The sequence below is a fragment of the Cornus florida genome, unplaced genomic scaffold (assembly GCF_030987335.1).
Source record: "Cornus florida cultivar Cherokee Brave unplaced genomic scaffold, ASM3098733v1 CherokeeBrave_3.0.0_Hap2_Chr07, whole genome shotgun sequence".
NCBI lineage: Eukaryota > Viridiplantae > Streptophyta > Magnoliopsida > Cornales > Cornaceae > Cornus > Cornus florida.
Window position 1 is genome coordinate 9,117,501 of NW_026775577.1, and position 21,901 is coordinate 9,139,401.

Below are 21,901 nucleotides of genomic sequence, written 5' to 3' on the forward strand. Positions count from 1 at the left end.
TTCTTCTTCATTGACGATATAAGAGAACCAAGGAAGATGGATGATGATATAGTACAAGAAACGTTCGGAGGAATGTGGTTACATCTGCTGGTTTAGAGCAGAAAGTTGGATCGATGAATTGTCCAGTCAGATCATTGTTCTCTTTTTGTCAGTTGTTTTGATCCTGTCTACATTTGATTCTCAAGGGCAGCATTTTTACTGCTAAATCAAAATAACCGTTGGAAGGATAGTAATCTAGAGGTTGAATCAGTTACGTAAAGCTGAAGAAACCGTTAGGTGGAAGAGAGCAAAAGGCACCAAGCAAAAGCAAAAGGGAACAGCTCTAGTCTAAGTGGCAACCTAGTTACAGCTTACAGAGGGAATAGAAATGGTTTTCCAGAGCACAATAATTCAGTAGCAAGATTTTGGAGTTCGTTGTTTAAAGGAGATACTGTCGATAAGCAGCAAAACAGAAATTTATCTCACAATTAGAAGAACTTGAATTGAAAAGCCATACAAAAATTAAAATTTCATTAAATATACACGACATGTTTTTGTACAACCTGGAGTAAGATACAACAAAAATAGGTATCCGGCTGAGCACAGCAACAAAATTTTAGAAAATTTGACAGAAAAAAGTATATTCGGGAAGATCTATGAGAATGAAAGCTTCATGAAGACTAAGATGTGCAGAGCTAAAATGTAGAGCACAAAAGCCGACCTGAGCAGCATGAGCCTCTGCTGGCTCTCAGTTCGACCACCCATGTGATAAGGAAGTTTGTGATGAGGGTCAACGATGAAATCTGAGGAAAACGAACCCCTCTCAGAGTTGCTTCTTCCGAACCGGTTCCTAGCAGCATTCCCCTCAGCATTGTTGGTTTCGACCCTCTTGCACAGCCCATTTAATCTTTCCAGCTCCATCTCCTTCAGATGGATTTCACTGACCAGACCTTCTGCTTGGGCCTACATACAAGCAATGACAAAAATAAAAATATGTTTCTAAAAGATAAACCCTTTAATATAATGGCAAAATGTCAAAATAATATAGAAATAAATGAGCATCAAACCTGTTTTGCAGCTAGTTGTTCAATTAGGCTGTGGAGTTGTTTGTCCAATATTTTCTCTCTCTGAACTATAAATATAAGCAAGAAATCAAAACATAATACTCCCAAAGTAAAAAATAAAAAAAATAAAAAATAAAAAATAAATAAAAACCCACTATTATTGCAAATGATATAATGTAGTCTTACTTCACAAAAATCAAGCAGGAAACAATAGGTTCAAAAGTTTTCATATTACATAATAAATACAGAAAAACAGTATAGGGCTATGAGAGGTTTCAACGCGATAAAACAACAAAATAGAGTCACTGGGAGAACATATAGGAGGTGGGAGTTCTGCTTCCTGAAAGTGCACTTCAGTGATCCGGATCACTACATACGAAGATGTAAAGGAAATGGATTCAGAAATGCACAACTCACTCTTGTTTTAACAGATCTTTTTGAGGTTTGTGCTTCTAATAGTTTGCAACCATGCTTTCAGCATTAAGAAGCAACTAAGATTAATTAAAGCACATTTCTTTTTCTCAAAAATTAGAGTCATTCACAAACTATTTCCTGATTATTGCTACGACTAATAGAGGTAATGATAATCTATAAATAGCAATCAGTCCCTTGAAGATAATCTTACAATTGCACTGTTCTTCCTGAAATTATTTCAATATCCACTAAAGGCTGTCATTTTCTTCCTCAAGTAAGGCTAGATTGTTCAAAGAAATAGCAGCAACTACATCCTAACTATAAAATTGATACCCATTCCGATCTTATAAGATGAGACATCCAAAAAGGAGCCATGTGCATGATGCACATTGTCCATGTTATACACCATCTTTAGCTTAAAAATCCTTTGACCACGTGTTGGACGTGCCCATAGCCTGTCTAGAATTGTAAAACTTACATGGAAAACTTAGCCTACAAGCTGTTGACACAATTTGAACAAGTGGTGCCAAGACATGGGTATTCTTTTTTCAGTAAGAGAGAACACATTACTGTAAAGAAAATATGATATGAGAGGAGAGGAGAGGAGAAGTGTGAAAAAAAATAATAATAATAAAAAAAATAAAAAGTAACAGAAAGGAAGAAGGCATCTGTGCTGTGTCTTTGTCCTGCTTTTAAATTTTTTTGCATGTCAGGCCATCCATATTGTATCCAATATGCATCACATATCCACGTCCACGTTCATTGAACAATGATAATGAAAGGGAATGTTACCAGAAAAATTGTTAAAAAAACGAAGTTAATAGGAGATACCGTCATATATAAACTGGTAGTTCAAAATATAAACACGTATAATTCAAAAAAAAAAAAAAAAGGGTGTATAAATAGATGATGTAAGATACCTGGAGAAGGCTGCTTTAGTGCATTCTCCTGAACCTGTGCCCACTTTTTCTCCAAGTCTTGAACAATCTCCTCCGCTGAACACTGAAAATAAAAGATTGTCAGCACTAAAAATAAGAATCGAAAATATTAAAGAAATAAGGAAAGAAGGAAAGTAAAAACAAAAGAATATCAAGCAGAGGAAATATGAATCAGACCAGTTCTTTTTTCTTGTTCTCTAACTTGTCCAGTATAGCAGATTTTGAAGCTTCTGTATCTTCTTGAGATTCAACTGTCATCTTGGACTCACATAAAAATTCTCCAGATTTTCCAGCTTGACAATCATCCAATGCAGCTTTTGCATTTTCCAACTCAGCTTTTAGATCTTTCTCAGTCAAGTCCATTTCCTGTAAGGTAACATTTATTTATAGAGAAAATTATCAATCAAACAATGATTACAGCTCAGACAGAGTCAAGTGGGGAAAAAGGATATATTTAGCCAAAGTAGTGGGGTTTAAAACTTGGGTGTTCATTCAGGCAATTGAGAAACATAATATAAAAGAATCAGTAACCAAATTTGCACGCAAGATTATTAGTTAAGTTATTTAAGGCTTCTATAAAAAATAATTGACACAAAAGATTGTTCAGCCATCCAACACAGGCCAGGCCGCACATTGCTCTGAACTTAAAAATAATAATAACAATAAGAATAAGGTTTCTCCCAACTCGGGGTGTTTAACAGAGATTGTAGCAGAGATGCAAAGGCGAAGCAGGACCAGTAGCTGGCTTGGCAACCACTTGCAAGCTTGAAGCTTTAGAATTGAATTAATCTTAATGATTTTATTCTCTTTTCTTCTATCTGATTTCAGTTTTAGATACTACCATTAAGCTAAACGTTTTATGAAGCAATTAGCAATGTGGAGACAGAGGTTACAAAATTGTAGGAAATACTACTTTCACGGCAATTCCAAGCGTTCAGCAAGCCATCGATATATCACAGTCAAAGACTGTGCTGTCACTTTACTATGTTCCAAATTCAATGTTGTCACATTATTTTGTTATTTTTTATCATTTACATTTCGGAAAATCATCTCAGAAGCCAATTGTAGTTACAGCACATTTGAAATGTATTTCTAAATAACCAAAAAGGAGAAGAAAAAATAAAACAATACTAATTGGTTCCTCATCAGACCAAACTTGCTGAACTAGAACAATTCTTGCTCCTTGAGTATGGATATATTGGAACTGCCTAATTTTTCAGGATATTCTGGTTATTTGAACATATGAGCTGTTTCATGTCAAAGTTAATTTGATTAAGGACTGTACTCTAGTTTTAATTTTGTGTTTGGAGTTTATTCAAATAAAAACTATCTAACCTCTTTGTCATGGTAAGTTCCCAGTTTTCTTTTAACTAGAATTGCTGTTCCAAGTTAGAAATTTTTCAGTCTAAACAGAAAAAGTTGAAGGCTATTAACCAATGTTGATCCCGCCTACATGGGTGTTGCGAAGGAAATACAAGAGACAGAATAACATTTTATCATTATTTTGCACTAAATGACTGCTCTGGGACTAAAGTTCAGTTCCTCACACTTGCTAGTCATAACTTTTCATGGGAATGGCCCATTCTAAAGAATCTAAACAAAAATAATTATGATGCTAAAAATCTAGTTGTCATGTTATTTTTAAGCCATTAAGGACGTCAAAGATTGGTGTAAGCCAATATACATGTGATATATAAAAATATACTAGAAATAAAAGAATATGTTTTCTCTGAACACCATACAAAACTCAACTGTCTCATGTAGAATTTAATAAGGTAAATTTTTTTATCTTATCAAGATGTTGTCTCTCAACTTAAGTTGAAAGATTCTCACAGCAAAAGTTAGGATTTACAGCACTAATGTTTTCTAAACAACAAAAAAAAATTGACCATTGTGTAAATTGTAAAATAAGATTATCAACCAATTTTAACTTGCAATCACAATTGATTAGATGCTAAATTCAGAGATGATATGTCATTTACAATCAATTTTAGCTTCCAACCTATTGTGAGAATACACTGCTCCAATATCACAATGGCTTATTACCCCCAAAAAAATGAGGCTAATGGCCTTGTACATATCTTGGGACATCAATTTAATTTAGCTTCTACTTTTATCTAAAGTCCAGTTCTGAACATAATCAGAAAACCACAGCATCAAAACTATCGAATTCCTTTAAATGTAAAATGCAGACACATTTTAGACAATTTTGCTTGGATATAGAAGGTTAAAAGTATATTGGGTTAACAGTATATCATTCCCAATAGATAACAAATACGAAAGAAGGATGAAGAAACAAATTTCGGAAAATTTGCTCTAACCTTTAATTTGCTCCGAAGTTGATCTTCCTCCTGCAGCTTCTCCTCTATTTTATTCTCACAATTTGATATAGCCTTTTCGTACGCAGCATTTTCTTCTTGCAGCGTGATTGCTCTCAATTGTGCCTAGCCATATGGTTTGGTGCAAAAAACATCAAGACTTTTGAGCAAAACTCATATGACTAATAACGTATATGTGCCTATAAAAGAATGCTCAAATGAACATATACAAGAATACTCAAATGAACATTCACATACCTAGATAAGAAAATAGTGAATATGAAGAATTCCTGTTCTATATATGCAAACATCCACTAGTACAATGTGATCAAAATTCAGATCCCCAATATTCTAATGAAATATACGTGCTTATAAGAGAATGATCGAGAATGATCAAATGAACTTTCACGGGCCCAGATAAGAAAAGAGTCTGAATATGAGGAATTTGAAGAAAAAAAATGTGTGTTTGTAAAAGAATAATTGCATAGTTTAAAAGACCCAGATAAGAAAGAGTGTGAATTTGAAGAAAACATGGTCTATACATGTAAGCACACTAGGGTACAATGCGATCAAAATTCAAAGATCCACATAAATTGAGCAACATATATGTGTGTAAAGGGATAATTGCATTGAGAATCGAAGACCCAGATAGGGAAAGAGTGTGAATTTAAAGAAAACCTGTTCTCTGGTGGCGGAGTGAGAGTTCAATTGGAGGGCGAGAGCGGCGTTTGAGGCGAGGGAGTGGGCGTGGAGGTGAGGGAGGCGCTGAGAGATGTGAGAGGGAGGGAGTCTGAGCCGTAGATCTTGGATCGAACGGCTGAGAGAAGCTGCTTTCTGATCCAAGCCCCTGACGTAAATCTGCTGATCGGGAGTGAAAAATATAGGGATTGAATTGGCTTCGTCTTCGTCGTTGATGTGACCACCACCTCCTACTACATCTGCTGCCCATGCTAGCAATCCTGCCATTTCTCTCTCTCGTCAGACAATATTATCAAAGATTGGTTCCGGTGAGAGATTCAGAGCTTATGTATGTATCGTCACTGCCCCTCCGATCAACTCAAGTCGGGTTTCGTTGCAGGATCGGAATCTTACGTCAATTCAGCATTTTAGGGTGGCAATTCGGGTCACGTGCGAGAGTTATTATTATGTTATATCGCTGAATACCAACACTCTATTATTATTTATGTTAAGTAATTCTGATACGAACAAGATTATTACACCATAAATACACGATAAATAATATGGCACGAATAAGTAAATAATTTATTTATTTACTGCTTTATTAAATAGTTCAAGTTGGGAATATAAAATAACACGATGAAATATGTTTAAATCATTTCGACATAAACACAACAAATTTATTCAATAAGAATGACAAAATAAAATAACAACATTTTAAGTAAAATTATTCTAAGAATGATAAAATAACAAAATATTAAATTGGTTGCCCGGTCCTTACAGTTTAGCTCATCATGTTGAAGGAGATCCAAAGAAGATTCAAAATTACCAAAGAGTATCAGAAAACCTCATACTCTTTAAACCCTTCCAAACAACCAGACCCTCCATTCCTACAAAAGTATAAATTTCAATTAATGGTCTTATTTTCATGTTACTACTATTTTATGTTGTTGCGTTTCATGTTACAATTTCAATGTCATATTTTCAATCATTTTGAGAAACTATAATCAGAAATTAAATTGCTTTTGACAAAATGAAGTTGACTTTTAGTTAGAAAAGGCAACAATTTTATTTCTGGGCTAAAATTTGTTTCGTATTCTCTAGGCCCAATAGAAATTAGCCATATGATTTCAAATCTTCAAGCCCTCGAATTCAATAATGGGTCAGTGTGGACCGCCCAAAGTCAAATTTTAATGGTCATAAAAATAAAAATAAAATAAAATAAAAAAGAATTAATTTCATTATGATGACAATAAAGTCCACTGTAGCACCTTGCAATTCTTGTGTTGGCTTGAATCAGGGTTCAAATCCCGGAAAAAATTGAAATAATTTTTATTTTTTAAATTTTCTAGGCCCAATAAAAATCAACCATTTGAATTGAAGCCCAACAAAACGTCGCTCATATCACTTTTTACATTTCGTTCTGGAATTGAATAATGGTGATCAGTAAATATTTTAAATACAGTTAATTTCATTACTTTGACCACAATATATACTGTAGCACCTTGGTAATTATTGTTGATTAAAAGAATCCGGTTGAATTCCAGGCAATTGAATATTTTTCTAGTTGCCTTATATTCTAGAGGCCCAATATAAATCATCTCCAGTGTGGGCCTTGCCCAAAATCAAATATTAATGGTGATTAGTTATTATTAAATATAATTAATTTCATTAATTTGACAATAAGGTCCACTGTAGCACCTTGGTAATTCTATAGCATTAAAAGAATCCGGGTTCAAATCCCGGCAGTGGAACACATTTTTTTTTTGTTTTTTGTTGCTAATGCTGAGTGTAGTAGTGGTTAAAAGAATCTGCAGGAGCCAATTATATATATAATTAATACCGTCCCACATATTGAAAAATTATTGAGTATATATAAATTGAGTGGTAGCACAACTTAATAACTTTTAAGTCTTTAAATTTGTTAAAAAAAACTTGTTACACTATGCTTGACAAAGCAGTTGCAGAAGGAGAAAAGTCTTACAATGGCGAAGGTAGTTGTTCTCATGCTTGCAACGATATTTTGTGTGATTGTTAACATATTCAACAAACTCACGACTAGTAATGACATGTCAACCTCCGTTCTCACCGAGTACCGATTCATCTTTGGAACCATGTTGTTAGCTCCTTTGACCATTTACAAATCATGGTACACTAAATCAATTTTAGCTTTCTTTGTTTGTTTGGTTTCTAGCTTCGATACTCTTTTTCCTCCCTTTATAATAAACAAAATTTGGAAACGTTTTAATTGCTTGCTTTGTTTGGTTTCTAGCTAACTTCCATACTCTTTCTCTGTCTTTATAATAAACAAAATTTGGAAATTAATTAGGGATTTAATCTTTTGTTTTGGATAAGTTGTTTTGGGGTTTCATGTGAGCTACTGGTGTAGAGAGAGAAGAGATCGAGTTGGGTTGTGTAAGAGAGAGAGTTGTTGATGGATGAGTTATGTGACTTGACTTCATACTTCATACGGTGTTGAAGGGGAGTACGTAGATGAACTTCAAATCTTCTCATTTAGATGGTTGTCAACGCAGGGCTTAAAGCATTTATCGTGGAATTTGAAAAAGACGTAGCAATTGTTTTTTTATTTTATCATCTAAATAGATATATTTGTCTAAATATTGCAGGAGAACCACCCACAATATGATATAGAACGGATATGCCTTATATTTATGTGTGAGTTGTTTAGGTAAGTAAAATCATACATATCAATAGTCTACAACTCTCCATAGGACTTGCACATTTTTAGAATCAGTTTTATATAAATTCTAATGTTTGTTTTTATTCTTTAGCCAACACTACTTTCTTTTTGTAATTTGTCATCAAACTAACAATTTTTCTAATTAAATTAATTTTAGGGGTCCTTTGTATCATAATTTGTTCTTAGAGAGCTTGCGTTTTACGTTTGCAACGTTTGCCACAACTATCATCAACCTTACTCTTGTTGTCACATTCATTCTTGCAAAAATTCTTGAGTCCTTAATAATCTTAAACTTATTCTTTATTGTCTTTCTTTTTCTTTTTTTATTATTATATATTATTATTTATGTATTTATTTTGGCAAGTTAAAGACTTTAGAACTTAGAACATTAGCTAGGAAATTAAAAATAATTGGGATCATATTGAGTCCAGTAGGTGTTGTGCTCCTCACTTTCTGTCACCGCATGAAAATCAACATTGGGTCGATCAAATTTGACCTACTCTCCCATGTCAAACATGAGACGGAAGATAATCACAATTTGGTGTTAGGATTAGGTCTAGCTGTAATGGTCAATCTGTGTAATGCAATCTCCTTGATACTTCTGGTAAATTAATACTACTTTGTTTGAATAATATTATGATTTATGAGACCATTCAAAGATTTGGTTGGACTTGGGTTCATTTTAACTTTGGCTCATACTCGAGCATAAGGCTTGAAATGGAACAGGTACGAAGTCCATTTTTGGATGGCTTAAAATTTTTGAACCGAATTCAAATCGGTTCAGAATTCGAGTCGTTCTCATCTCGTGATCCAATATCAACCCCTCATAGGGTACACGACCCCTCTGGGCCCTATGCGAGCACCGGAGAGATCTTACACATTTTTTTTTTTTTTTTTTTTGTAATACCATACTAATGATCATAGCGTTCTTCCTCCTCCACTTTGATTGCAGAAGAAGATTGAGGATGATACCGAGAGCATTTTACTAATCCCCGTCTTTGATCAATGTAATGGGTGCAATTCAGGCTACTATATATGCCCTACGTGTGGAGAAGGATTGGACCCACCGGAAGCTGGGATGGGATATCAGACTTTTGGCTGCACTTTTTGGGGTAATATTTACATAATCAATAATTTGGGATCTTACTTTAAAAATCAAAATAAAATAGAATTGATTTGTGTGATCTTTTATTTTCTGAAAAGGGTTTGTTTTGTAGGGAGTTTGTGGGTCTGGGCTGAATACAACAATTGTTTCTAAAATGGAACCAGTATTTGTTTCTGCATTTAGTCCGATGGTCCTCATGCTAATGGTAGTAATTGGGTCACCCCTCTTTTAAAGGTGGAACCGAGGAGTGTAAGAATATTTTTGGAACAATGAGAACATTTTTCGAAGGACAATTTTGTTATTTCATTTATATTTAGTTGAAAAAAAGCTAAAGAAAAGATGAATGCAAATACTGTTTTGCATTCTAGATGGTACGATTGCTACAGTGAAATGCATTATATTGTTTATTTTTCATGTTTTCCACTAACCCTGGAAATAAATATCCTCAAAACTAACATGTAATTTTGAAAATCACAGCTTGATAGCAATAGTGATAACAATAATTGCTATGGCGATGCTACTTTGCGGAAAACTCAAAGAAATGCCCGCCAACGCCAATGCCAATGCCGACGCGTAGCGGTTAGAAGGACCTAAAGTTGTCTAAGAAGGCTGAGGTTGCATCCTCAATTTTTACTAAACAATTAGGGCTTTAGATATTTCATTTATAAACATAGTTCGCGTATTTCATTTATAGGAATCAGATTTTATATCTAATGCCTAATTGTTTAGTAAAAATTGAGGGATGCAACCTCAGCCTTCTTAGACAACTTCAGGTCCTTCTAACCACTCGGCATCGGCATTGCCGTTGGCATTAGCATTGCCGTTGGCGGGCATACCTGGAGAAGGCTGCTTTAGTGCATTCTCTTGAACCTGTGCCCACTTTTTCTCCAAGTCTTGAACAATCTCCTACGCTGAACACTGAGAAAATAAAAGATTTTCAGCACTCAAAATAAGAAAAGAAAATATTAAAGAAATAAGGAGAGAAGGAAAGTAAAAACAAAAGAATATCAAGCAGAGGAAATATGAATCAGACCAGTTCAAAGAATATCAAGCAGCGGAAATATGAATCAGACCAGTTCTTTTTTCTTGTTCTCTAACTTGTCCAGTATAGCAGATTTTGCAGCTTCTGTATCTTCTTGAGATTCAACTGTCATCTTGGACTCAAAATTTCTACTGATTTTCCAGCTTGGCTATCATCCAATGCAGCTATTGCATTTTCCAACTCAGCTTTTAGATCTTTCTCAGTCAGTCCATTTCCTGTAAGGTAACATTTAAATGGACTTAGAGAAAATTTTCAATCAAAACAAATATTACAGCTCAAGACAGAGTCAAGAGGAGAAAAAGGATATATTTAGCCAAAGTAGTGGGGTTTAAAACTTGGGTGTTCATTCAGACAATTAAGAAACAAAATATACAAGAATCAGTAACCAAATTTGCACGCAAGATTATTAGTAAAGTGATTTAAGGCTTCTATAAAATATAATTGACACAAAAGATTGGTCAGCCATCCAACACAGGCCAGGCCGCACATTGCTCTGAACTTAACAATAATAATAACAAAAAGAATAAGGTTTCTCCCAACTTGGGGTGTTTAACAGAGATCGTAGCAGAGATACACAGGCGAAGCAGGACCAGTAGCTAGCTTGGCAACCACTTGCAAGCTTGAAGCTTTAGAATTGTATTAATCTTAATGATTTTATTCTCTTTTCTTCTATCTGATTTCAGTTTTAGACACTACCATTAAGCTAAACGTTTTATGAAGCAATTAGCAATGTGAAGACAGAGGTTACAAAATTGTAGGAAATACTACTTTCACGGCAATTCCAAGCGTTCAGCAAGCCATCGATATATCACAGTCAAAGACTGTGCTGTCACTTTACTATGTTCCAAATTCAATGCTGTCACATTATTTTGTTATTTTTTATAATCTACATTTCGGAAAATCATCTCAGAAGCCAATTGTAGCTACACCACATTTGAAATTTATTTCTACATAACCAAAAAGGAGAAGAAAAAATAAAACAATACTAATTGGTTCCTCATCAGACCAAACTTGCTGAACTAGAACAATTCTTGCTCCTTGAGTATGGATATATTGGAACTGCCTCATTTTTCAGGATATTCTGGTTATTTGAATATATGAGTTGTTTCATGTCAAAGTTAATTTGATTAAGGAATGTACTCTAGTTTTAATTTTGTGTTTGGAGTTTTTCCACTCACCTAGTTTCTATGGCGGGAGGAGTTGGGGTGTGGAAATCCATTCAAAAGGAATGGGATGTTTTCTCTTCCCATAGTAGATTTAAGGTGCGTGACGGTAGATATGTTCGTTTTTGGGAGGATTTATGGTGTGGTGATCAGCCATTATCTCGCACCTTCCCAAGTTTGTACAGTATTGCAACCGATAGACATGTTTGCGTAGTTGACTGCTATCGGCTTGATAGTAGTGGGATCACATGGGACGTAAGCTTTCGGCATTCCTTTCAGGATTGGGAGGTGGATGAGGTTTGTGTTCTATTGGACACGTTGTATAGACAGGAGGTAGTTGGCAGCGGTAGCAATGATATTAGGTGGATTCCCTCATCCCATGGCCGTTTTGAAGTACGATGCCTAACCAATTTCATAGGCATTGATTTTCCATGGAAGACTATATGGCGTTCTGCTGCTCCTCCTAGAATGTCATTTTTTGTTCGGACAGCTGTATGGGATAAGATTTTGACGATTGACAATTTGAGGAAGAGAGGCAACTGTATTGTTAATTGGTGTTGCCTTTGCAAAAGTAATGGTGAGTCAGTGGATCATATTCTCCTACATTGCCTAGTGGCGTACGCCTATTGGAACCTCATTTTTGGGTTATTCGGTATGTTCTGGGTAATGCCTGGATCTTCGAGGGGATGTCGTGTGAGAAGCAGTGTTCGCAATTTCTGGAGGGCAATCCCGCATTGCGATTGGTGGTGCATTTGGAAAGAGAGGAATAACAGAATGTTCGAAGCAAAGGAGTCATCCATGGCGATGCGAAAACTTCATATGATTCGTTCTATTTTTAGTTACGTGAAGAGGAGTTCTTATTCCTCTCCCGATGTTTTAGTTAATTTCTTGGATTCTTTGGGTCCTTAGAACCTGGTTCCACTCTTGTTTTGGGACGTTTTCCCCTTTTGAATGCTTTTTAATCGATTATTATTTATCAAAAAAAAAAAAATTGTGTTTGGAGTTTATTCAAATAAAAACTATCTAACCTCTTTGTCATGGTAAGTTCCCAGTTTTCTTTTAACTAGAATTGCTGTTCCAAGTTAGAAAATTTTCAGTCTAAACAGAAAAAGTTAAAAGGCTATTAACCAATGTTGATCCCGCCTTCATGGGTGTTGCGAAGGAAATACTAGAGACAGAATAACATTTTATCATTATTTTGCACTAAATGACTGCTCTGGGACTAAAGTTCAGTTCCTCACACTTACTAGTCATAATTTTTATCATGGGAATGGCCCATTCTAAATAATCTAAACAAAAATAATTATAATGTTAAAAATCTAGTTGTCTTGTTCTTTTTAAGCCATTAAGGACGTCAATGATTGGTGTATGCCAATATACATGCGACACAACTAAGAAATAAAAAGAATATGTTTTCTCTGAACACTATGCAAAACTTAACTGTCTCATGTAGAATTTAGAAAGGTAAATTTTTTTATCTTATCAAGAGGTTGTCTCTCAACTTAAGTTGAAAGATTCTCACAGCAAAAGTTAGGATTTACAGCACTAATGTTTTCTAAACAACAAAAAAAAAATTTGACCATTGCGGTAAATTGTAAACTAAGAATATAAACTAATTTTAACTTGAATCACAATTGATTAGATGCTAAATCCAGAGATGATACGTCATTTACAACCAATTTTAGCTTCCGACATATTGTGAGAATACACTGCTCCAATATCACAATGGCTAATTGCCCAAAATACAATGAGGCTAATGGCCTTGTACATATCTTGGGACATCAATTTAATTTAGCTTCTACTTTTATCTTAAGTCCGGTTTCTGAACACAATCAGAAAACCACTCTAGGACATCAATACTATCGAATTCCCTTAAATGTAAAATGCAGACACATTTCAGACAATTTTGCTTGGGTTAACATTATATCATTCCCCATAGATGCCAAATACGAAAGCAGGATGAAGAAATAAATTTCGGAAAATTAGCTCTGACCTTTAATTTGCTCCGAAATCGTTCTTCCTCCTGCAGCTTCTCCTGTATTTTATTCTCACAATTCGATATAGCCTTTTCGTAAGCAGCATTTTCTTCTTGCAGAGTGATTGATCTCAATTGTGCCTAGTCATAAGGTTTGGTGCAAAAAATATCAAGACTTTTGAGAAAAACTCATATGACTAGCCCAACTGCAAATCTAATAACGTATATGTGCCTATAAAAGAATGCACAAATGAACATTCACATACCTAGATAAGAAAATAATGAATATGACGAATTCCTGATCTATATATGCAAGCAACCACTAGTACAATGTGATCAAAATTCAGATCCCCAATAATCTAATGAAATATACGTGCTTATAAGAGAATGATCAAATGAACTTTCACAGGCCCAGATAATAAAAGAGTATGAATATGAGGAATTTGAACAAAAAATGTGTGTTCGTAAAAGAATAATTGCATAGTTTAGAAGACCCAGATAAGAAAGAGTGTGAATTTGAAGAAAACATGGTCTATACATGCAAGCACACTAGGGTACAATGCGATCAAAATTCAAAGATCCACATAAATTGAACTACATATACGTGTGTAAAAGGATAATTGCATTGAGAATCGAAGACCCAGACAGGGAAAGTGTGAATTTAAAGAAAACCTGTTCTCTGGTGGCGGAGTGAGAGTTCAATTGGAGGGCGAGAGCGGCGTTTGAGGCTAGGGAGTGGGTGTGAAGGTGAGGGAGGCGCTGAGAGATGTGAGAGGGAGGGAGTCTGAGCCGTAGATCTTGGATCGAACGGCTGAGAGAAGCTGCTTTCTGATCCAAGCCCCTGACGTAAATCTGCTGATCGGGAGTGGAAAATATAGGGATTGAATTGGCTTCGTCTTCGCCGTTGATGTGACCCCCACCTCCTACTACATCTGCTGCCCATGCTAGCAATCCTGCCATTTCTCTCTCTCGTCGGATAATATTATCAAAGATTGGTTCCGGTGAGGGATTCAGAGCTTATGTATTTTCACTCGCCCCTCCGATCAACTCAAGTCGGGTTTCGTTCCAGGATCTGAATCTAAAGTCAATTCAGCATTTTATGGTGGAAATTCGGGTTCTATATGGTTAAGAGAATCTGGGTTCAAATCCCGGAAGTGGAACAAACTTTTTTACGTTTTTTTTGATGCTTCTGCTGAGTGTTGTAACTCTTGTTTACAAAATTACAATTAACATAGCAAAATATTTAAAAATATCAATGAATCTTGCATTTAAAAGAAATCAATATGAATAATTATTTGATTGCTTTGTTAATGGGTGGCACGATGAAGCATTTTTGTTTCTATCTTTTTTATTTTTTATTTTTTTTTATGTACTCATTATTGCGTTGAGAATTTTTATTTAATTTTAATTTCTTACCATCTTTATTTGAGTTTATTTGTATAATGAAATGTTAATTAAGATTATAAATCTGCTTATAGTATATATATATTGGCTTGACATTTTTTGGGCACTAAAAGGGTTTGGGACCTTTTTATGCAAACGGGGATGGGGATAGAAATTTTTTTAAAAATCTAGTGAAGTGGGGACGGAGATAGAGTAAACCCGCCCACCCGTTTAAGTTATACATTAACTAAAATACTTTTATATATTATGATATATTACCAAATTATATTAAGTATATATAAACATACTTTTGAAAATAAGAAAAATTATGTGTTAAAAAAATTACAGTGTATATTAAATGAGGATAGGGATTGCGGGACAGTATAGGGAATGGAGGGCGGGGCTGGTACGGTGATTGAAGTGAAATTTTAAATGCGGATGGGCACGGGGATGGGATGAAAAAAATTACTGGGCTTGGGGATAGAGAATGAGATCCCCGCCTCACCCCATTGCTATTATGCACAAAAGTTCATTTAGAAAATATTTTAACAATTGTTGCCAAACACCGAAAAATAAAAAATAAAAAAACATTTTACATGAAAATGTTTTGTTTATAAAATATTTTACAAGAAAAACATTTTACGTCCAAACAATCCTAAATTCAAAATTGAAATCTAATTTTATTTTTTTCTTAATTTTATATATCTCAAATTATGAATATTGGCAACTCTTGTGTCCAAAAGAATCCGGGTTTAATTTCCGCCCCTGGTCTCCACAAACTAACAAATCATTTCTCTTTGATGATGTTATCAGAACCGGCCAGAGCTTATCCGTTCACTCACCCCTTCGACAAATGGAAACTGGGTCTTCGTTGCAAGATACAAATCCTTGTTATCCTAGATACTATGAATTGTTTATGTTTAGGCTTTATACGTATTTGGTGGTGTTAGGAGGTAGGTATGGTGATGCCACCTTTCTTAAAATTCTTAATTTTTTTAATTTTAATAATTAGATAAGTTGATTTATCTTCCTCATTTAGTTATTATTATAAGAAGAGTTTTGTCCCATATATTGACTGAAAATTTATTGAGTACATATGAATTAAGTCATAACACAACTTAATAACTTTAAAATCTTCAAAATTTGTTAAAAACTTCAGTAATCTTATTGAATCTTTGAGTTTCGGATGGTAAGGCAACCAGCCCGGAAGGGGAAGAGAAAGCCTTGAAATTCCGTACGAGAGATAAGTCTTTATATCTGAAATATTTGACCCTAGGTTACATTATGCTTTTCAAAATCTGAAAGCACTCAGGGGCGCCACTCTGAAGCTGGGTCCTACAGAAATATAAATATTAGCCAGACAAAGCAGCGGTAGAAGCAGAAAAGTCCTACAATGGCGAAGCCAGTTCTTCTCATGTTGCTTGCAACTATGTTTTGTGTGATTGTCAACATATTTAACAAACTCGCGACTACCAATGATATGTCAACCTCCGTTCTCATCGCATACCGATTCATCTTTGGAACCATGTTTGCTAGCTCCTTCGGCCATTTACAAATCATTGTACACTGCTCCAATTTTAATTGCTTTCTTTCTTTGTTTGATTTCCATACGCTCCCATGTCAGATTGTACCTGGTTCCCCTGCAATACTTAGACAAATATATCTATTTAGATGATAAAATTCAAAGAAAAAAAAAAAAAAATTGCAACGTCTTTTTCAAATTCCATATATCTGGGGTCAAAAACCTAGACTTTGAAGTTCTTAGTTTTAGTCATCTACTAGTACTCCTATATATATATATATATATATATATCTGGTATATATGTTAGCTTTAATACTATGCTGGACAATATTTATTGGAGTCGCACAAAAAAATCAATCAAGCATGGTAACATTACTCAACAAGGATATAGACACAGTTTTGCACATTTTTTCACAAAAACAGCATAAAGGGAGGAAAAAGAGTATCGAAGCTAGAAACCAAACAAACAAACAAAGCAATTAAAATTGGAGTAGTGTACCATGATTTGTAAATGGCCAAAGGAGCTAGCAACTTGGTTCCAAAGATGAATTGGTATGCGGTGAGAACGGACGTTGACATACCATTGGTAGTCGCGAGTTTGTTGAATATGTTGACAATCACAGAAAACATCGTTGCAAGCAACATGAGAAGAACTGGCTTCGCCATTGTAGGACTTTTCTGCTTCTGCTGCTGCTTTGTCTGGCTAATATTTATATTTCTGTAGGACTCAGCTTCAGAGTGGCGCCCCTGAGTGCTTTCAGATTTTGGCAAGCATAGTGTAACACCTAATCATAGGGTCAAATATTTCAAATTTAAAGACATGTTTTTTTTACAAATTTAAAGACTTAAAAGTTATTAAGTTGTGCTACCACCCAATTCATATATACTCAATAATTTTTCAATCAATTATGGATGTGGGACAAAACTCTTCTTAAAATATAATAGACTAAATAAGGAAGGTAGATCAACTTATCTAATTATTAAAATTAAAGAAATTCATTACATTTTACTAAGGATATAAAATGGCTTTTCATACAGCCTTTGGGGCACTTATAAACCTTCAAAACTTCACAGGACTGACATTTCTAAGGACATTCTCACCGTCACACTTCGAGAATGGGGACTGGAATAAAGGAGGGAATTGTGTGAGAACGAGGCTGTTTACGAAGCAAGAAATGAAGTTAGATGGGTAAAGTTTGGAGTTGTACAAGACCCAGGTGGAGGACCTAAGAGCAGCAGAAAAGGAAGGAAAAAAAGAGGGGCCTCAGATTCAGGACGCTAGATACTAGTGAAGCAATGGTGCTAAGGCCAGATGGACATCCAAGTGATTATGGGCATTCGCCACAAGAGAATAAGACTATACCTGACTGTCTCCACTGGTGCATGCCAGGCCCCGTCGACAGGTGGAATGAACTTTTGCTTCAAATGTTGAAGATGGAAAGTGAAGGATCGATAGGGAAGCTTCAATGAATGCTTAGCAGAAATCAGATAGATTTCGGATGAGCAAATTAATTATTCCTTTTGTATTTAACTTGTGAAGGTGTAACTACATTGTTTTTATTTATACATATTTCAAAGTTAAAAGTTAGATATTTTTGCATGATTAAATTTTTGTATGTAATTCTTCTTCATTGACGATATAAGGAACAAAGGAATATGGATGATGAGATAATACAAGAAACGTTCAGAGGAATGTGATTACATCTGCTGGTTTAGAGCAGAAAGTTGGATCGATAATTTATACATTCATTTGATAAGATCATTGTTCTCGTTATGTCAGTTGCTTTGATCTTGTCTACATTTTTACTGCTAAATCAAAATAACCGTTAGAAGGATGGTAAACTAGAGGTTGAATCAATTACGTAAACCTGAAGAAACTGTCGGGTGGAAGAGAGCAAAAGGCACCAAGCAAGAGCGAAAGGGAACAGCTCTAGTCTAAATGACAACCTAGTTACAGCTTACAGAGGGAATATAAATGGTTTTCCAGAGCACGATAATTCAGTTGCAAGATTTTGGAGTTCGTTGTTTAAAGGAGATATTGTCGATAAGCAGCAAAACAGTAATTTATCTCACAATTAGAAGAACTTGAATTTAAAAGCCATAGAAAAAATAACATTTCATTAAAAATACACGACATGTTTTTGTACAACCTGGAGTAAGATACAACAAAAATAGGTATCTGGTTGAGCACAGCAACAAAATTTTAGAAATTTTGACAGAAAAAGTATATTCGGGAAGATCTATGAGAATGAAAGCTTCATGAAGACTAAGATGTGCAGAGCTAAAATGTAGAGCACAAAAGCCAACCTGAGCAGCATGAGCCTCTGCTGGCTCTCAGTTCGACCACCCACAAATAGATGATGTAAGACACCTGGAGAAGGCTGCTTTAGTGCATTCTCCTGAACCTGTGCCCACTTTTTCTCCAAGTCTTGAACAATCTCCTCCGCCGAAAACTGAGAAAATAAAAGATTTTCAGCACTAAAAATAAGAATCAAAAATATTAAAGAAATAAGGAAAGAAGGAAAGTAAAAACAAAAGCATATCAAGCAGAGGAAATATGAATCAGACCAGTTCTTTTTTCTTGTTCTCTAACTTGTCCAGTATAGCAGATTTTGAAGCTTCTGTATCTTCTTGAGATTCAACTGTCATCTTGGATTTTCCAACTCAGCTTTTATATCTTTCTCAGTCAAGTCCATTTCCTGTAAGGTAACATTTATTTATAGAGAAAATTTTCAATCAAACAAATATTACAGCTCAAGACAGAGTCAAGTGGAGAAAAATGATATATTTAGCCAAAGTAGTGGGGTTTAAAACTTGGGTGTTCATTCAGGCAATTGAGAAACATAATTTACAAGAATCAGTAACCAAATTTGCACGCAAGATTATTAGTAAAGTGATTTAAGGCTTCCATAAAAATAATTGACACAAAAGATTGGTCAGCCATCCAACACAGGCCAGGCCGCACATTGCTCTGAACTTAAAAAAAATAATAACAATAAGAATAAGGTTTCTCCTAACTAGGGGTGTTTAACAGAGATTGTAGCAGGGATACACAGGCGAAGCAGGACCAGTAGCTAGCTTGGCAACCACTTGCAAGCTTGAAGCTTTAGAATTGAATTAATCTTAATGATTTTATTCTCTTTCTTCTATCTGATTTCAGTTTTAGACACTACCATTAAGCTAAACGTTTTACAAAGCAATTAGCAATGTGAAGACAGAGGTAACAAAATTGTAGGAAATAATACTTTCACGGCAATTCCAAGCGTTCAGCAAGCCATCGATATATCATAGTCAAAGGCTGTGCTGTCACTTTACTATGTTCCAAATTCAATGCTGTCACATTATTTTGTTATTTTTTATCATTTACAATTCGAAAAATCATCTCAGAAGCCAATTGTAGCTACAATACATTTGAAATTTATTTCTACATAACCAAAGAGGAGAAGAAAATATAAAACAATATTAATTGGTTCCTCATCAGACCAAACTTGCTGAACTAGAACAATTCTTGCTCCTTGAGTATGGATACATTGGAACTGCCTAATTTTTCAGGATATTCTGGTTATTTGAACATATGAGTTGCTTCATGTCAAAGTTAATTTGGTTAAGGAATGTACTCTAGTTTTAATTTTGTGTTTGGAGTTTATTCAAATAAAAACTATCTAACCTCTTTGTCAGGGTAAGTTCCCAGTTTTCTTTTAACTAGAATTGCAGTTCCAAGTTAGAAACTTTTCAGTCTAAACAGAAAAAGTTAAAGGCTATTAATTTATTAACCAATGTTGATCCCGCCTACATGGGTGTTGCGAAGGAAATACTAGAGACAGAATAACATTTTATCATTATTTTGCACTAAATGACTGCTCTGGGACTAAAGTTCAGTTCCTCACACTTGCTAGTCATAATTTTTATCATGGGAATGGCCCATTCTAAATAATCTAAACAAAAATAATTATTACGTTAAAAATCTAGTTGTCTTGTTCTTTTTAAGCCATTAAGGACGTCAAAGATTGGTGTAAGCCAATATACATGTGACACAACTAAGAAATAAAAGAGTATGCTTTCTCTGAACACTATACAAAACTTAACTGTCACATGTAGAATTTAAAAAGGTAAATTTTTTTATCTTATCAAGAGGTTGTCTCTAAACTTAAGTTTAAAGATTCTCACAGCAAAAAACATCAAGACTTTTTAGAAAAACTCATATGACTAGACCAGCTGCAAATCTAATAAGGTATAAGTGCCTATAAAAGAATGCACAAATGAACATTCACATACCTAGATAAGAAAATAGTGAATATGAGGAATTCCTGATCTATATATGCAAGCATCCACTAGTACAATGTGATCAAAATTCATATCCCCAATATTCTAATGAAATATACGTGCTTATAAGAGAATGATCAAATGAACTTTCACAGGCCCAGATACGAAAAGAGTTTGAATATGAGGAATTTGAACAAAAAATTTGTGTTTGTAAAAGAATAATTGCATAGTTTAGAAGATCCATATAAGAAAGAGTGTGAATTTGAAGAAAACATGGTCTATACATGTAAGCACACTAGAGTACAATGCGATCAAAATTCAAAGATCCACATAAATTGAACAACATATATGTGTAAAAGGATAATTACATTGAGAATCGAAGACCCAGATAGGGAAAGAGTGTGAATTTAAAGAAAACCTGTTCTCTGGTGGCGGAGTGAGAGTTCAATTGGAGGGCGAGAGCGGCGTTTGAGGCTAGGGAGTGGGCGTGGAGGTGAGGGAGGCGCGTAAAACTCTCTAAAGATCCATAGATCTTGGATCGAATGGCTGAGAGAAGCTGCTTTCTGATCCAAGCCCCTGACGTAAATATGCTGATCGGGAGTGAAAAATATAGGGATTGAATTGGCTTCGTCTTTGTCGTTGATGTGACTACATCTGCTGCCCATGCTAGCAATCCTGCCATTTCTCTCTCTCTCGTCAGATAATATTATCAAAGATTTGGTTCCGGTGAGGGATTCAGAGCTTATGTATGTATTTTCACTCGCCCCTCCGATCAACTCAAGTCGGGTTTCGCTGCAGCATCTGAATCTAAAGTCAACTTCAAAGATTGGTTCCAGTGTGAGAGTGATTATTATGTTATATGGGCCAACGACCAACGAGACGAATTATTCCCGGCAATGGAATATTTTTTAGTTGCCTAGAGGCCCAGTATAAATTAGCTCCAGTTTGGGCCTCGCCCAAAATCAAATTTTTCTTAATTTGGCAAGAAGGTCCACTGTAGCACCCTGGCAATTTTATATGGTTAAAAGAATCCGGGTTCAAATTCGGGCAGTGGAATAAATAATTTTTTTGTTTTTCATATTCTATACTAATGCCGATGAGTAAAAAGTATTAAATAAAATTAATTTCACCAATATGACAAAATGGTCCACTGTAGCACCATGGCAATTCTATCGGATTCAAAGAATCCGGGTTCAAATCCCGGCAGTGGAATATTTTTTTTTTTTTAATTGTTGTATGCTAATGCTGAGTGTTGTAGTGGTTAATCTTTTACTTTTCAACTCTCTTTTATGTAATTTGAATATGAAAATTAAAATTTTTTATAGATATGATTTTTTTTTCTAGTTGAAATTCACA

At 34.8% G+C, this 21,901-nt stretch overlaps 2 protein-coding genes and 1 pseudogene across 6 annotated transcripts; all 3 read right to left on the bottom strand.

Moving 5' to 3' along the window:
• Nucleotides 1–482: 482 nt before the first annotated feature.
• Nucleotides 483–5,858, bottom strand: LOC132316052 (uncharacterized). The gene is made up of 6 exons (XM_059814549.1): nt 5,392–5,858; nt 4,717–4,839; nt 2,573–2,761; nt 2,378–2,459; nt 1,047–1,111; nt 483–942 (listed from the first exon to the last, which is right to left on the bottom strand). The coding sequence occupies exons 1-6, from the start codon at nt 5,677–5,679 to the stop codon at nt 634–636; spliced, it is 1,056 nt and encodes a 351-aa protein (XP_059670532.1). The 5' UTR covers nt 5,680–5,858; the 3' UTR covers nt 483–633.
• Nucleotides 5,859–8,965: 3,107 nt separating this feature from the next.
• LOC132316217 (uncharacterized) lies at nt 8,966–14,905 on the bottom strand (annotated as a pseudogene).
• A 977-nt stretch (nt 14,906–15,882) lies between these two features.
• Nucleotides 15,883–21,380, bottom strand: LOC132316053 (uncharacterized). Of its 5 annotated transcripts, none has more exons than XR_009483905.1 (5): nt 20,964–21,380; nt 18,851–18,981; nt 18,590–18,735; nt 16,864–17,067; nt 15,883–16,400 (listed from the first exon to the last, which is right to left on the bottom strand). XR_009483905.1 is itself a non-coding variant. In XM_059814550.1 (4 exons), exons 2-4 carry the CDS (start codon nt 18,929–18,931, stop codon nt 15,897–15,899), a joined length of 348 nt encoding a protein of 115 aa, XP_059670533.1. In that variant the 5' UTR covers nt 18,932–18,981; nt 20,964–21,380; the 3' UTR covers nt 15,883–15,896. The 5 variants fall into 5 exon arrangements, 2 of the variants coding, with proteins under 2 accessions (XP_059670533.1, XP_059670534.1); XR_009483903.1 differs by having other exon boundaries at nt 16,782–17,067; XR_009483904.1 differs by having other exon boundaries at nt 15,883–16,408; nt 16,782–17,067.
• Nucleotides 21,381–21,901: the final 521 nt, after the last annotated feature.

Bases quoted from the DNA above. Each gene is read 5' to 3' on its own strand.
- LOC132316052 (XM_059814549.1), bottom strand. From the start codon at position 5,679: ATGGCAGGATTGCTAGCATGGGCAGCAGATGTAGTAGGAGGTGGTGGT. The intron at 2,762-4,716 runs GTTAGAGCAAAT...GTTACCTTACAG, and splicing joins AACTTCGGAGCAAATTAAAG to GAAATGGACTTGACTGAGAA. The intron at 1,112-2,377 runs GTATCTTACATC...TTATATTTATAG, and splicing joins ACTAAAGCAGCCTTCTCCAG to TTCAGAGAGAGAAAATATTG.
- LOC132316053 (XM_059814550.1), bottom strand. From the start codon at position 18,931: ATGACAGTTGAATCTCAAGAAGATACAGAAGCTTCAAAATCTGCTATA. The intron at 18,736-18,850 runs GTCTGATTCATA...TTATTTTCTCAG, and splicing joins AGAACAAGAAAAAAGAACTG to TTTTCGGCGGAGGAGATTGT. The intron at 16,018-18,589 runs GTTGGCTTTTGT...CAAATATTTCAG, and splicing joins CAGAGGCTCATGCTGCTCAG to ATATAAAGACTTATCTCTCG.